Source organism: Penicillium maclennaniae (genome assembly GCF_028827695.1).
Source record: "Penicillium maclennaniae strain IBT 15551 chromosome Unknown utg000008l:1.0-3552695.0:1.0-3555053.0, whole genome shotgun sequence".
NCBI lineage: Eukaryota > Fungi > Ascomycota > Eurotiomycetes > Eurotiales > Aspergillaceae > Penicillium > Penicillium maclennaniae.
Window position 1 is genome coordinate 1,229,922 of NW_026623220.1, and position 14,408 is coordinate 1,244,329.

Here is a 14,408-nt window from a genome sequence, read left to right on the forward strand (position 1 = left end):
AGAGGCTGGGGATTCTGTGTTGCGCTGCTTCAATCAAGGTCTTAAGATGCGGATGTTTGGCGCGATTTCGCAAAATCTCAGGCGGTATATCACGTGTACATTTTGCCGCATCCCCGGGTGGGCAGCTCCGCAGCTCTGGAACGCGGGACGCCTACATTGCATACTTGACGGCTATGAAGCGTGTTTGGGCGTGACTGTTACACTTCAAGTGTTGCCCTTGCACAACAAAGCTCCAGGGTTTTCGTCATATGCCTGCCCTATCGACTTGTTCCTGAATTTATCATTGGAGCTAGAACAAGCGGCTCCGAATTGACCGCGACGACACCTTACCCTTCCTTGACCAAGACCACGCTATCACAATGGCCCAAGCGGCCAACACCGATGGCACGGTGGCCATGCCTCGCCTGGAAGATATTCTACGCCACCCAGAGGATCTGGACAAGATCAATGGTCTCAAAGCCGAATACTTGCGGAAGAAAGGCGCCGTCGATTCACAACTCCGTGAAGGCCTGCGAGACCAGTTGGAAGCAGTGCAGCGAAGTATTGGGATTTTGTCGGAAGGTCAGCGACAAGTTATGAAAACCAAGGATGAATTGTACGGGATCGACAAGTTGTGCGCCGAATCCCAGAACAGTGTAGAGGACTTTGCGCAGATCGACAAACTCGCTCGGATTCAACGAAATTTCGATGCTACTTTGTTGATGAAGAGAGGGCTGGAGAACTTCAGCGCTGACATAGAAGAGGTGGAAAATTTACTCAGAGAAGACGACGATGACCTTGAAAATCAACCCAATTTACTCCGAGCACATATGAATATCTCGCGGTTGCGGGATTTCCGGGATGAGGCGATGGATCAGATTCGCAAAGCGAATGATCCAAGTGCTGAGGAGACTTTGACAGAATATTTTGAAGGCTTAGACTCTGTGATCGACTGGTTTGATGATCACCTCGGCACGGCGTGCATGAACCTGATCCCTCTGGTTCAGGAAGATAATAAGAGTATGGTTGTTCGACTCGCAGTGGTGGTTGCCAACGAAGAGAAGAACGATGAGACCGTGAGGGCACTGCAAGAGGCTCAAAAAGACCACAAAGACTTGGCAAGCCGCTTCAAGTCGATGAATATCGGCCCCAAGACCGTTCGTGGGTACAAGGAGAAATTCATGCAGGCCATTGAGTTCTACGCGTCGAATCAATTTGAAAGGACCAAAGAAGAATTCTTGGGAGACCCTGACCTTCTGGAGAAGAGTTTCCGGTGGTTTTTCAATGATCTTTTCACAGTGAAGCAGGGGATGCAGAACCTAGTGCCGAAGAAATGGAAGATATTCAAGACATACACCAATATCTATCATCGGATGATGCATGACTTCCTCGTTGGTATGATCGATGACCCTGAGATCCCTGCCGACAATCTGTTGAAGATCATCCACTGGAGCGACAAGTATTACAAGAAAATGATGAAGCTGGGCTGGTCACCAGCTGAACTTCAACCCAACATTCTGGATGACCGTGAGCCTGAACTTGTGCGCCAGTGGCAGAGTGTTATTATCAACGCGGTGGAGGAGTTCATGGACCGCATCTTCGAGGCTGATAAGCAAGGCCTCATGGAGCGACAACCAGATGCCCTGGACACCAATGCAGACGGATACTTCCGCACCAAGACCCTTGCAGACATGTGGCGTATGCTTCACGAGCAGGTCATGGCCTCCGCTGCATCTGAACGAGCCGACGTGATCGAAGGCGTTATCGACGCCATGTTCCGCGCATTGAAGACTCGGATGAGCGCATGGGTCGCAGTCATTGACGAAGAATGTACCAAGCACAAAGCACCAGGTGGCGACCAAGCCGAAGGCGTGCAGCTTCTACAGGACTGGCTGATCGGAGTAGCCAACGACCAGATTGCCTGTATCGATGACAACAAGGAGACCGGTCAGCTGGGATACCTTACAAGATTCAAGTGTGACATTGAGCCGCTGGTGACACCCAAATACATGGCCACCCGGGCAAATGCCGAGTTGGACGCATTGCGCGACAGCTACGTTGACCTGAGCACACACTGTCTGGCGCAGTTTGTGGCCGTGATATTCACCGTGGATCTGGCAACCGTCATTCCAGACTTGTTCACATCGAAGTGGTATGGCGAATATACCGTCAAGCGCATTATCTCCACTTTCGAGGACTACATGGCCGACTACACACCCGTGCTCCACCCATCTCTCGTCGACATCCTCGTTGAAGAATTATCAGATGAGCTGCTGGTGCGCTATCTATCATCTGTCCGCAACAAAGGCGTCAAATTCCGCCGCCATGTCGATCCGTACACCGACAAATTCAAGGACGACGTCCTCACGGTCTTCGCTTTCTTCCAGAGATACGAGGATTCCTTCGAAGGAACAATCAAACAGAAGTGGCGATTGGTCGATTGGCTTGTCCGTCTACTTGATGCTGAGAAGGGCCAGCCTCTTGTCAATGTGTACGAGTCATTCAAGATGGAGTACTGGGATCTGCAACTGTCATGGGTGGAGGCTGTGCTGCGCACTCGTGATGACTTTGAACGAAGCATGATCAGCTCTATCAAGGCCAAGGCTGCAGAATTATCTGTGGAGCGTGGTGCGGAAACAATCATGAGTCGATTGAGGTAATTCGTATGAGGTCTTTGAAGCGGGTTTGGCTCTCGGACTTTACTATGAGTAAGGGATTACCAATACATGGAATGGTATTTGGTATGCTCAAGCTGGCTTGAGACACCCCTGCACCACTTTGAAGATATAGCAATAGTTATGAATAATAAAACTGGAATCTCATTTACATTGCAAACCTGACTAATTGTAAAATCTGGGGCTTGTGGCGGCCCACAAGAGGCATTTGATTCAATTACCCTTTTGAACCTACCGCCCTCGGTTGCGCCCTCGGTCGATGCCGAGATAGATGTCTGGAGAGAACTGGAGAAACATGCTGCAACGGAAGTGTTTTTAATATGAACATATTCTCCTAGGAAGTCAGGTTCTCCTACCCCTGGCAGATGGAAGAGCTGATTTCGCCGCTGATTGGTCACGCTAGTGGACAGCTGAAGAATACCAGATCGCTTTCGGAGCCTGGGATCGCACGGTATAAGATTGATGCTACCGTCTATGGGAGGCTGAGAGACTCCGCTGGGCAACGACAGTATACTTCTCCCCTAGCCGCTTATTCAAATCTGCATCTTCAGAATGGAGAGGGAGTTTCTTTGCGCCCATTTCACAGATGCAGACTGTGTCGATGGGGATATCTTTTGCCCAGACAAATGGGTACTGGGGACAGACTTTCGTAGGTTGACTCGCGCCCCTGTTGTCCTCATTCTGCGTAGCTTCCATGGCTTCAGAGTGTGAGGGAGGTCCTTGCCGGGGAATTGTTCGAGCTTCATCGAAATAGTAATTCTGGTACCGAGCTAGAATGTCTCTTGCATCGATTTCAAGAGGGCTGGGTTTGTTCTTTGCTCTCTTGGAATGCCCAACGTCAGGCTTAGCCTTTGGTTGTCTCCGAACGTAGATTGTGTTCACGATCGTCGCATGCAAAAGCAGAGGACGTGGTTTCGGAACGCGGTTGAGAGCCGCTGTGTACGGGTCCAATGCTTGAGGAGCTATTTTAGACTCCGATCGAGGCCGATCGTCTTCCGCGAATTGTTTATCGTGTCCCTGATTGTCTTTATTTTCGTTTCGTATAAATCCAGCTTCAATGAATTTATCCCGCAGCATCAGACAAAACGGATACAATCGTCCAGTCGGATCCTCAGGAAAAGCATGTAGAACAGTCGCGGCTTTTGCCCGTGGTAAGCTATGCAGTGACTGGAGAGTAACATGCATGGGGCCTAGATCCCGCGATGCCTCAGTCACAGATGCCCGAGACCTGATATGTCGAGGGTCATCCATTGCGGAATTTGACAAATTGTGAGACTTTCTTCTTTCTCGCAACTCGGTTGCAACCCGCCCCGTCTCGCGCATTAGACCAGCGAGATCAAGCGAATGAAAGAACCGCAATGCCTCCGCGAGCTTATTCACGGTCGGGAGGCTCATCACTCCAATAGTGAGGTGCAGTGTGCCCAACGGACGGATTGCGCCTTCGGGAATGATTGCGCGCGCATCTTGTCTCGTCGATGCATTTGACAGATTTGTGACCGGTACTGGCTGATAGTCTGCCTTGAAAGATGCAAAAGAAGACTCTAACTGTGATAATGAGGTGGGGTTGACTAGTGGAAGACACAGAAAATGCGTGAGGGGCGGGCGCTTCTCTGGTCGTTGGTTTTGGTTTCGGTTCTGTTGTTTCGGGGCATTGCGCTTAGCTCCCGTCATGACTGTTCGAGCTGAATAAGAATATTTGGCCTGATGGTTGAAGGTCAAGGTGAATATATACAAGGGCACTCGTGGCCATCTGGGCCTCATTGAGGTTCAGCTGGCGATCGAGGTAGTTGAAGTGATGTTTGAGGGTCTTGACTTGATATCGGACCACTACTCATCTTATTTTCAGCCTGTCTCCCGCGAGTGCCGCCTACCGCCTGGACTGGCCGGAGTTTCGACTGGACATCATCTCATATCTCATGCTTGATTGAGTGATCACAGGGTGAATAAGCAACAAAAAGAAAACAAGGAATTAAATGAGTTGGTTATAGGTAGCTTGACTGCTGTTTAGCTGTTAACCCGCTTCAGTCTCCCACAGCCTGAGGAATTTACCACTTCGCCCATAGTCGAACCTACGAAGTTTTACAAACGCTGCAAAATCCTTCAGCGCTGTCTGCCAACCCCAAGTCCGATCATATTCTGCTTTCCAAATATTGTAAAACCAATTCCTAGGCATGTGGAAATTACCCAAAGCTTCCGCAATGTCCTTGCCAGTTCACCTTCTTGTAGAGACGACGTCCTAGAGGAATCGCAGCGCGGGCGTCAGAGCTGTGGCTTAGCCCCTTGAATTTTATATCGAAGTGCCAATATCCAAGGACTATGATTCGGTACTAGTGGACCACACGTCATCAAATCAATGAATGGTCGTCTTGCTTCAGTTCGACAACGTGTCCGGCTGGGAACGATTTCAATTGTCTCTCGGCTCCAGCATGATGCTAGGCTATATTGCAGAAATCTCAAAGAAAACACACAGCGACTTCCAGAGGGATGTTAAGACGGAATCAAAGAATTAGGTATTTTGACCTGTTGGGATTATTGCCTAGGTCGAGCTGTATGAAGGGACTCGAAGACAAAATCAATATTACTCAAGTCCTCTTGCAGTAGACAGTAAGATAACATAGTAGAAATGGAATGTTGTATGGGGTATACAATAGCTGAACTGCATGAGAGAATATTGAGTAGTTCATCTACTCTCCTTTCTTCCGGCCCTCCAGAACACGCATCACATCATTGACACTGTCCTTGTCACCTTTCCTCTTCTTCGGACCACGCTTCCGTTTCTTCCCCCTTTTTCGTCCTCATTAAAGTCATGCAGAACAGTATCCTCATCCTCAGCATCTTCTCCTCGGCTGCCTCCGAAGCCCATATCCAGATCCGCAGCGTCCATGGCGTCGCGTCGCCGAGCTTCTTCAAGGAACTTTTTGTGACGAAGAGTAGCTTCTGGAGTCTCGCCTTCCTCGGTAGAAGGAGAACCCTGTCGTAAAGCCGCTGCTCGCTTCAACGCAGCCATGATAGTGGGATCTTTCGTGAGCGGGTTGGTACGATCCACCGAAGTATCGGATGCGGTGCTGGTTCCGAAGTAATTGCGCGGCGTGGGAGCTGCTTCCTCCGGTGGTTTCTGATCATCATGTGTAGGCACTTTCTCCTTTGTCGCAGACTTCTCCGGACTTTCTTCTTCATCGGACGAAGACGCGTCGTCTTCAATGCCAGCAAGCGGGTCATAGTCTGCGCCAACACCGGCGAAGATATCATCATCCTCCTCAGACGCAGCCTTGGCGGCTTCTCGAGCAGCAACCTCAGCAGGAATCTCCATTCCTAGGGGCTCTGCAGCCTTGTCAGGCATAGGAAGCGCACTAGTAGACCTCGCCGAATCGGAGGGTTTATCAATCCATCGAACCTTGCGTTTCGTATTACCCTCAGCATCAGTAATGACCAAAACCTCTCGTCGACGACCAGTAGGTTCATCAATCTCCACAAAGCGCTTCTTTTCCGGTTTACCATTCCCAAGCTTCTTGAACTTTGAGCCCAGAACCGGCGCTGGCGGCGGAGGAGCCGCAGCCGCAGCCCGGCTAGCCCTCAATTCCTTGAGAATCTCATCTCTCGTCTTCTTACGCGGCGGAGGCGGTGCCATAGTTCCTTTCTTCTTCTCCTTTGGCTCTTTCGGCGCAGGGACAACTTCTTCCTGCCCCTTTGCCTCCATCAAGCGCTCAAATTCCGCTTCCGCATCTTCTTCCAGTACAGGCTCTTCCGCGGGCTCTGATTCCGGCTTCTCGGGAGCCTGCGTTACGTCTTCTCCGGCTCTGACTCGCCGTAGAAGCCCCCAGTCAAGGCCTTTGACCATATGTGTACTGCCGACATCACCACCAACGCCAAGCTCAGCTTGCAACTTGTCAAACGTCGCCTGATCTATCTGTCCTAATTTCACCATCTCTTCCAGCGCCTTGATGCGCTGCTCGAGATCATCCTTGTTTTCTGCCTCGTCGTTCGCATTGCGCAATTGTGCTCGGTCTTGGTATCCCGTTGGTAGTTTGGTTCCCTTCGGCGCGGCGGAGGACTTGAATCGCTTGCTCGGTCGATCGCCCTCGCGGCGTTGGTCGGCGAGTTGGCGAGCGAAATCGACTCCTGACACAGAGCGCCTATAGCAGCAAGACTGGATGTTAGCTTGGCTTGAACACACGGGAGCGATGAGCGGGGAAGACGTACGGAGTCATGGGAATGCTATTGCGCATTCGCGAGCCGAGGAGCCCACCCCCACTCGCCCCAGATGATGCATTGCGGGCTGGGGCTGACGAAGTCTCGGAGCTCGACGAGGTGTTTAAGAGCCGCCGAAATTGCTCGTTGTTCATGGCTGGTGGTGGTCGTTCAGGAACAGTCGTCAATTTTAAGACGGGGAAAGGTCCTCCAGCGCCGGATAACGATTTGAGACCTTATCGTCGGGGTGTTGGGGGCAAGGGAACCATCGGTCAAGGCGGTGGGTGGACCAACGTCAAAAAGGCAACTAAGGTAGCAAGTACAATTGAGACGATGATCAGAATCATAGGTCTAGATTATCGTGGTCTTTTGTTGCACTATTTAGTTTATGATGGTCGAACTCGTGGAATTTCACATCTTCACATTCAACCCCGAGTCTCGATCACTAACATTGAACATTCACAGTCTATAACCGAACAAGCAAAATAAGATTGAAAAGAAGAGTCGTATTATCATAAACCCCAGGATACGAACAGACAACCTCGATATACATAGATACACAAGCGAAGCGATCATAGAAACGCAAAGAAAGAAACAAAAACAAATGATGTTAGCCCACCATGCCGAGTTCGCCCTCATAATCATGATTCTAGCGCAGCAAACACATAACGCAGTTTTATCGATAGGTCTGTCATTAGATCGTTTCCCATCCACCGTTGTTGATCTCTGCTTCCAGCTTGCGGCTGATGGTCGCGGGCACGGCATGGGAGAGCCATACATCGCGCAAGAGGCGATCGTACCGCTTTTGGTTTAGAATCAATTGGCGGTTGCGCCGGAGGCCGGGGTCAACTTCGCCGTGGCGGTCAAGATAGGGGGCCCAGTGCCAGGAGCCATTGTGATTGTGTAGGTATAACACAGTGCACTTGCGAATGTTGATGAAGAGGCCGATGTTCTTGCCACATCTAGAAGAGAGAAAGTTTAGATAATTAGAAACACACCAAGGAGATGAACTTGCTTACTTCTGGAGGTGCTGGTTGCAGCCACCTAGCTTGTTGTGCATGCAGCATACTGCTTGTGAGCAGAAGATATCTCCGCAGAAAAGACAAATACTCGGGTCACTGAGTTCCTTCTTGGAGTTGGGGCAGCGGCGTCGGTTCGCCTCTTCAATCAAGCTGTCAAAGTTCCTGGGCAGACCGACAAGCTCGAAGATAGCAGGATGGGGAAGGCTAGGCCACAATCGGTGATCCTCGAAGCGGATGCCAGAGCGTGAGGCGTTCCAATGGAAAATCCATCCCGAGACAACCGCATCGAAGGGGTTATTGGTGTTACGCGCCGGGTTGATAGTCATGAATACCTCGTCAATCGAAGGCAGACGCAAGACCTTGCTGAGTCTGTCCAGCTCCGATGCTCCGACATCAGCGAAGCCTGAGTTCGGGAAATCTACACCGTGCTGGACGTGAAGAAGGATAACGGCCTTCCGCAGGAATGTGAGAGCATAGCTTGAAATCAGGCGATGGAGAGCCATGATGACGGCCGGAGTAGCAGATTCCTCGCCATCCTTCACATATCCACTTTCGGCCGGGAACGAGGAGCCTTCAGCACGACCAACAGAGTTTGCCTTGAGCTCGGCCACGATGGAGTCGAAGAAATGTCTTGTCACATCGTATCGCTCGCTGGAAACTTCCGAGCCCGCAAGGTCTGTTTCTCCTTGCTGCGCCATCTCCTCCTTGAGACCCAGAGGCCACAAGATGAAAGTAACGGCAGCTTTCACGATCTCAGCAACGTAACACATCTGAATCAGATGGCGCATATCGATTTGCAGGACTGGAAGCAATGACAGCGAGCTTTCAGCTAGGAAAACAAATGTATCCATAGCCAGCAAAGGTTCGATGTTCCTGACATCATTCAACAGTGCGGTGCCGCTCAGACAAGGGTGCCCAACAAACAACTGGCAGATCTTTTGGCGATGCATTTCCTGGAACTCATGAGTCGGAAGGCTCTTTCCAATACCGCTGGAGTGAACACAGCCCACAGCAGCATATGTCAGGGCTGTTTCCGACAGGACACGCAGATGGGTCAAGGTCAAAGGAGGAATCTTATCTAGCAAAGTCGAGCCTTGCTCAGACTCAACTCCGCGCTGGGCAATCTCGACCGCAGCGATACTGAAGCCGAAGCTTCGTATCAGAGAGTCAATGTGCACGAGATCGTCATTGTTGATGGTATCCGGGGGGTTGTTGAAGATCGATTGGATGTGGTTCATCTTGATCGTCTTCTTGAGACGCCTATAGATCTGCAGAAGCTCAGTCATAGGGCTGTCTGATGGACTAGAGACTTGCTGTAAGGGACTAGATGGCGCAATGTCGTCTCCAGGAAACAGGCCCGGCACTGCCATTCGTGATGAAGAGGAAATGAAATGCGGGGGCGCCGCGCCCGATTGGCCCGACGAGTTCACAAGTTGGCCGACCTTTGAGGCAAGAGGAGGCACCAAAGTCTTCGAAAGATATTCGACAAACAAATCTGAATAAGGTTGCTGGTACGCCTTGTCCTTCTCAATCATGAGAACAGGGAAATTCTGTGATTGATTCAAACTCTGCTTCAGTCCAGCGCCCATCCAGTCGTCGAATGAACTCGACGTGTTTAATGCACCCGGATAGGATTCTTCTTTGCCCTTCCAGGTGATGGGAAGGAATGCATTGCCAAGCGCCTTGCACAGCGGGCATACGAATTCCTTGAGCAATGTATTCTCGGGATGATTTCGCGCGATTTGTTGTGTGTGGCGTCTCTGCGTTGCTCCATAGTAGACTTCAAAGCACGAGTAATGCATGATGTGGCCACAGCCAGTTGTCACAGGTCCACGTAGAGTGCACTTCGGATTGAAGCCCTTGCTGAGGCCAACCTTCTCACTGATGACCTCGCCTCCAGACGAGTCCAGTCGACGAATTGTGGTACGGTTTTCTCCGGCAACACCAAACGGACGAATATCTTCAGCAGATCGGTCCAGGCTTGTGGGAGTGCGAAGCACTTCACGAATCCTGTCAGGGTCTCTGATGTCGGTCTGTCGCAAGATAGTGCTGTCTTGGATCAGAGCAAAAGTACCATAAAGTCTCGAGTCATTGGTTTCTTCCTGACAGAGAATACAAGTCCCACTAGGATACTTCCACGTTTTCGTTTCAGGAGTGGCTTCAGTCTCTGATTCCAGGTCACTGAAGTCTTCTTCGCCCCAGTCAATGTCGCCTTGACTGTTCAAGAATTGTTGCTGCTGTTGCTGGAACTGAGCCATGACGCGTGCTTGTCTTTCCATAGCCTGCTTCTTCTTGGTCTCCTTCTCACCGTCCAGGTCGATTGCAGGAGAGCTTGTATCAATGCGGTCGAATGGGAACTTGAGAGTAGCAGTAGCAGCGGTGTATGTTTGCGGGCGCTTTTGCCACAGGCGCTTGAGAATATGGCGAATCTTGGGTCCACAAGCTGAGAACTCGTTCATCACAGATATTCTCTCCAAGAGACCGACAATGGTCAGCTTGCCCGATTTGATCTCGCGGGATTTGGACAGAGCATGCAGATTGAAAGACTGGCTCTGTTCCGTCTCCATGTCGCCATCGTGAGAGTTGTCCTCCAATACTGCAGCCAAGATAAGGTGCAGGATGACCTGTAGGAATGTTTCCACGCGTGTCGGTGGGATAGTCGGTGTGCACTCCTGGCACGAAATGACATATTCCAGGCACTGATGGACGATCTGAGCAAAGATCATAGTGCTAGTGAAGCGTGGGAGATCAGAGAAGACACCAGAGCTGATAGGTCGAAGTTTTGGCTCATAGACAATATCAGACGGCTTCTTGCCGGTCTTCTTGGCCATCCATTCTCTGTAAATACTCTCGGCCTCGTCTCTCTGGTTCTTGGTGTAGTGTGCACTATAAGGGTCCACCAGATCCAGGTACTCAGGCTTCAATTCGAAAGTTCCAGAGTCGCTTAATCCCTCGGGAGGACGGAAATTAGCCACCTCTTCCAATACATCCTGGAACTCATCCGCCTCAAGCAGCTTGTCACTAAGACGAGTTGAGAGATCAGAGAAGGAGAGGGGCTTGAAGCACAGTACATGAGCGATGTCGCGACTGATGTTCTCCTTTGTCAGATGGATACTATCGTCGATTGCAGTCAAGGAGGTACGATCCGTCAACAAAATAACCAGCAGATGGATAAATTCCTCAGCAACATCGACAATCTGGGAATCTTCGTAGCCAGAGCGAGGCATGTAATTTCGAGACATCCACTCAACCATTCCGAATCGGTGCGCAATGGACGCAAGGACACGGCTAGGATCGCATGTCACCAGTGCAGTTTGCAAGAGGAAGATGTCCCGGTAATAGGCAAAGTCGCGAGAAGACACACCGCGGTATTGGGACATCTGGTGTCGAAGACTCAGACCATTGCGCACCCACATACCAGCCTTCATTTGCGCGAGCCAGGCACACACCCTTAGAGGGTAATCGAACATGGTCAAAAGAAGATCTTCAGGACCAAGAGCGAGAAGATTCTCTTCAACGGGCTTGTCGGCAGCTTTGGCAGCGTGAAGCTCGTCTCTGGCATTTTGCGCGGCTTCAAAGAGGACACCGCGCATCGCTGCACTATCCACACTGCGGCCGCATTCAATGAGCCATGACAAAGTATAATGCAGCGCATGGTGGAAACTAATTGAGCCCTTCTCCACGACGAACTCGACCACCCGATGGCACGGAATCTGGCCGGAGCGACCGATTTCGAAATCGAAGGGCGGCAGAGTCTTGAAGCGGATTTCTTCCTTGATTTCTGCCTGCTCGAAGCGCTTGCGTTCAACACCAGTGGAGTGAATGATGGCGGTGAGGGTCGTGGTCTTGATAGCTCGCAGGAGATTATGGCCATCGTCGAGTTCAGGGCTGCGGAAAGCTTCACAGAATTGGCGGCAAAGTCGGTTGATCTCCCGCATGAGGATCGACGCGCTGATCCAGGCATCTGTCTCGTATTCAACGTGCTCGCCTACGGCGCGTACATTTGGACAGATACCTTGGGAAAGCTTCACGAGATCAAGGAACTGAGGCAGATATTGTTCCTCTGTGCGGACACGGTGCTGGACATACTCGGACTGAAGGAGATATCGCAAGTCAAGGAAGAAATGGTACAGGCGCCTGTTGGTCACCGAACCAGAATCAAATGCTAGGGTGGCATTTGGATTAACGGCTTGAGGTTCCCCGACTTGTCTAGTTGTCAAGAACGTATAAAGAATTGACATCACCTTGGTGAGGAAGTTACCACGATAGACAATTTCTTCGGTAATGGAAGGTGTGGTAAGAAGTTGCAGCGAGAGGTTGACGATAGAATGGTCTGGCTCTCGGTCCGCAATAAGATAAAGCTGGGCAAGGGCAGTGTATAAAGCAGATAAGCGAAGACCCATGATGCGCTTGAATTGAGGAACGTTGACAACGGTACTGATATAGAGATCTCGCAGATCGGTGCGCGTCTTCTTCCACAGCCGAAGGTCGAACAGGACCAGCCAGTCGAGGCGCGTGCGCTGCCACAAATCCTCGTACGGAGGGACCTTTTCGCCAGGAGCAGGCATAGGTGGTCGCACTTCCCAGTGGCCTTCAGTTCTCGCTGGGGGCGGTTTGACTACAGCATGGGGTGTCCTTGGGATGGACACATAGCTGGGGGCACCCGAGCCATTTGCATCAGCATGCTCTGGTTGGGGTGTCTGCTCTCTTGGCTCAGTAGGAGGCGAATGAGGGCGCGGTGGGCGAGTCAGGTTGGCCAGAATGCGCTCCGCAAGAGCAAGTTCGTCGTCGGCACCCATATCCATGTCCATGTCGTCGTCTTCACCATCGGCTTCAGCCTGAAGCCTAGCAAGCTCAAGTTCCATCTCATCATCTTCGTCGTCGGCGTCATCATGAGCCTCGACATAATCGTCATCTTCATCCTGCTCGTTACCTTCCCCAGCATCATCATCGTCATCTTCTTCCACATCGTCTTCGGTTGCCAACAAAATTTGACCATGTGGCGGCAGAGTAAGCATCACAGTCCGACCAGGAAGGTGATTGTCGAGTATTTGTTGATCATCAATGCCCTTCACGCCGATCTCCGCATTGTAGGCCCCGCTTCCTTTTCGCCAAGGACTAAGCATCTCTTCACAGATGATTTGTCTGAAGATCTCGTTGTCGCCGAGTATACTGCAGCCAGCAATGTCGGCCAGCCATTCGACAACTGTCCCGCACATTTGCTCGCGGAAAGTGTCTCGGGCGGAGCGTACTGTGACTGTCACCTTGATCTCTTCGATAATCTTGGACACTGCCAGCAGTCTCTGAAGATCCTTCGAGTATCTAATCACACTTCGACCGATGTCGTTGGTCTCATGTGCGCGGGCAACGCCGAAGCTGTCTCGTTCGCGACAGGCACGGGTGACTTGATGGGCCACATCCCGAATCGTATGCTTCTCATCATTCCATAGCATGACGGCAAACTCAGGTTCTTCTTCCTCCAAATCACCTTCACCATACCAGCCTGAACGCAGTCTTGAAGCTTCTTCATCTGCTTTGATCCCCTCGATGGTTTTCGCCAGGCGCAATTGCTCAGGCGAACAAGAGATGACATCGCAGAAGTAGTCCAATACACGCGAGATCGTCAAACGGATCGTAGATACCAAATCAGGTGGAAGTTTTCTCTGTTCTCTCTCTTTCTCCTTTTCGTGACCACTGTCTGTATGAATTGCGCAGAACAGCGGTAGCCGCCAAGCCTCCTCGTCACCACAGTCGCAGCAACCGCAATTGCCGGACGAAAGCGAAATCTGATATTGGTGAGAGGTGTGATCCGAAGCATCAAAACACCGACTGCAAAGCACACAGGTATCGTCCGCAGCGCAGGTCACGCAACGATAAGTGGCTTCCCCCGCTCGGAAAATATGACCGCATCGCTTGCCCCGCGCAGCCTCGCTATATTCGGCTCCTTCACGGGCGCCGTGGGCCTCAGCCAGCTTCCAAGGGCCATTTGGCACACCTTCAGGGAACAGATGATTTATCAGCTCCTCATTGTGACCGACCAGCGACCGGAAGAGAAGCTCTAGCAAGTCCTTTTCCGCCGTTGGGCTGTAGCGGTAGTTGTGCTGCGCAGGTAATCGTAGAAGGCCATCACCGAGGATTCTCTCACATTCTGCGAGCATGTGCATGGCTTGGATTTCGGAGGGAAGTATAGGTAGAGGCCGCACGGCTGCCACGGGCGAAAGGACGGAGAGCCGTTGGCGCGGTGAAACGAGGTCGTAATACTCTAAGTCGAGAGGATCGAGCGTTCAGTTGCAATGCAGGATCTGCAGTCCAGGAAGTAGTTCAGGTGGATTCGAAGAAAATTCAAATCCCAGCGCTGGGTCGTTTCAAAGGTCCCTAGCTTTCGTGAGGTTCTTTGAGGATTGTAGTGGGGGGGAGGGAAGACAGGCGAGAGGTGGATCAATGAGGTCGACAAGCAGCTCGAACCAGCCACAGTGCATCGGTCGAATACGCGAGAAATGATGCAAGCGATAGATTTGATCACACCGTAGCTGGAAACGCAAAA

The 14,408-nt window shown here is 51.3% G+C and overlaps 4 protein-coding genes across 4 annotated transcripts; 1 reads left to right on the top strand and 3 right to left on the bottom strand.

Annotated features, from left to right (window-relative positions):
• Nucleotides 1–359: 359 nt before the first annotated feature.
• On the top strand, nt 360–2,639 carry N7477_009459 (SNARE-binding exocyst subunit SEC6; the record flags this gene model as incomplete). The annotated part of the gene is made up of 1 exon (XM_056971120.1): nt 360–2,639. One exon carries the CDS (start codon nt 360–362, stop codon nt 2,637–2,639), a length of 2,280 nt encoding a protein of 759 aa, XP_056818099.1.
• Nucleotides 2,640–3,119: 480 nt separating this feature from the next.
• N7477_009460 (uncharacterized protein) lies at nt 3,120–4,325 on the bottom strand (the record flags this gene model as incomplete). Its single annotated transcript, XM_056971121.1, has 1 exon — nt 3,120–4,325. The coding sequence occupies one exon, from the start codon at nt 4,323–4,325 to the stop codon at nt 3,120–3,122; it is 1,206 nt and encodes a 401-aa protein (XP_056818100.1).
• A 1,048-nt stretch (nt 4,326–5,373) lies between these two features.
• N7477_009461 (uncharacterized protein) lies at nt 5,374–6,997 on the bottom strand (the record flags this gene model as incomplete). The annotated part of the gene is made up of 2 exons (XM_056971122.1): nt 5,374–6,787; nt 6,855–6,997. 2 exons carry the CDS (start codon nt 6,995–6,997, stop codon nt 5,374–5,376), a joined length of 1,557 nt encoding a protein of 518 aa, XP_056818101.1.
• Nucleotides 6,998–7,536: 539 nt separating this feature from the next.
• Nucleotides 7,537–14,028, bottom strand: N7477_009462 (putative ubiquitin-protein ligase E3 component (UBR1); the record flags this gene model as incomplete). The annotated part of the gene is made up of 2 exons (XM_056971123.1): nt 7,537–7,804; nt 7,862–14,028. 2 exons carry the CDS (start codon nt 14,026–14,028, stop codon nt 7,537–7,539), a joined length of 6,435 nt encoding a protein of 2,144 aa, XP_056818102.1.
• Nucleotides 14,029–14,408: the final 380 nt, after the last annotated feature.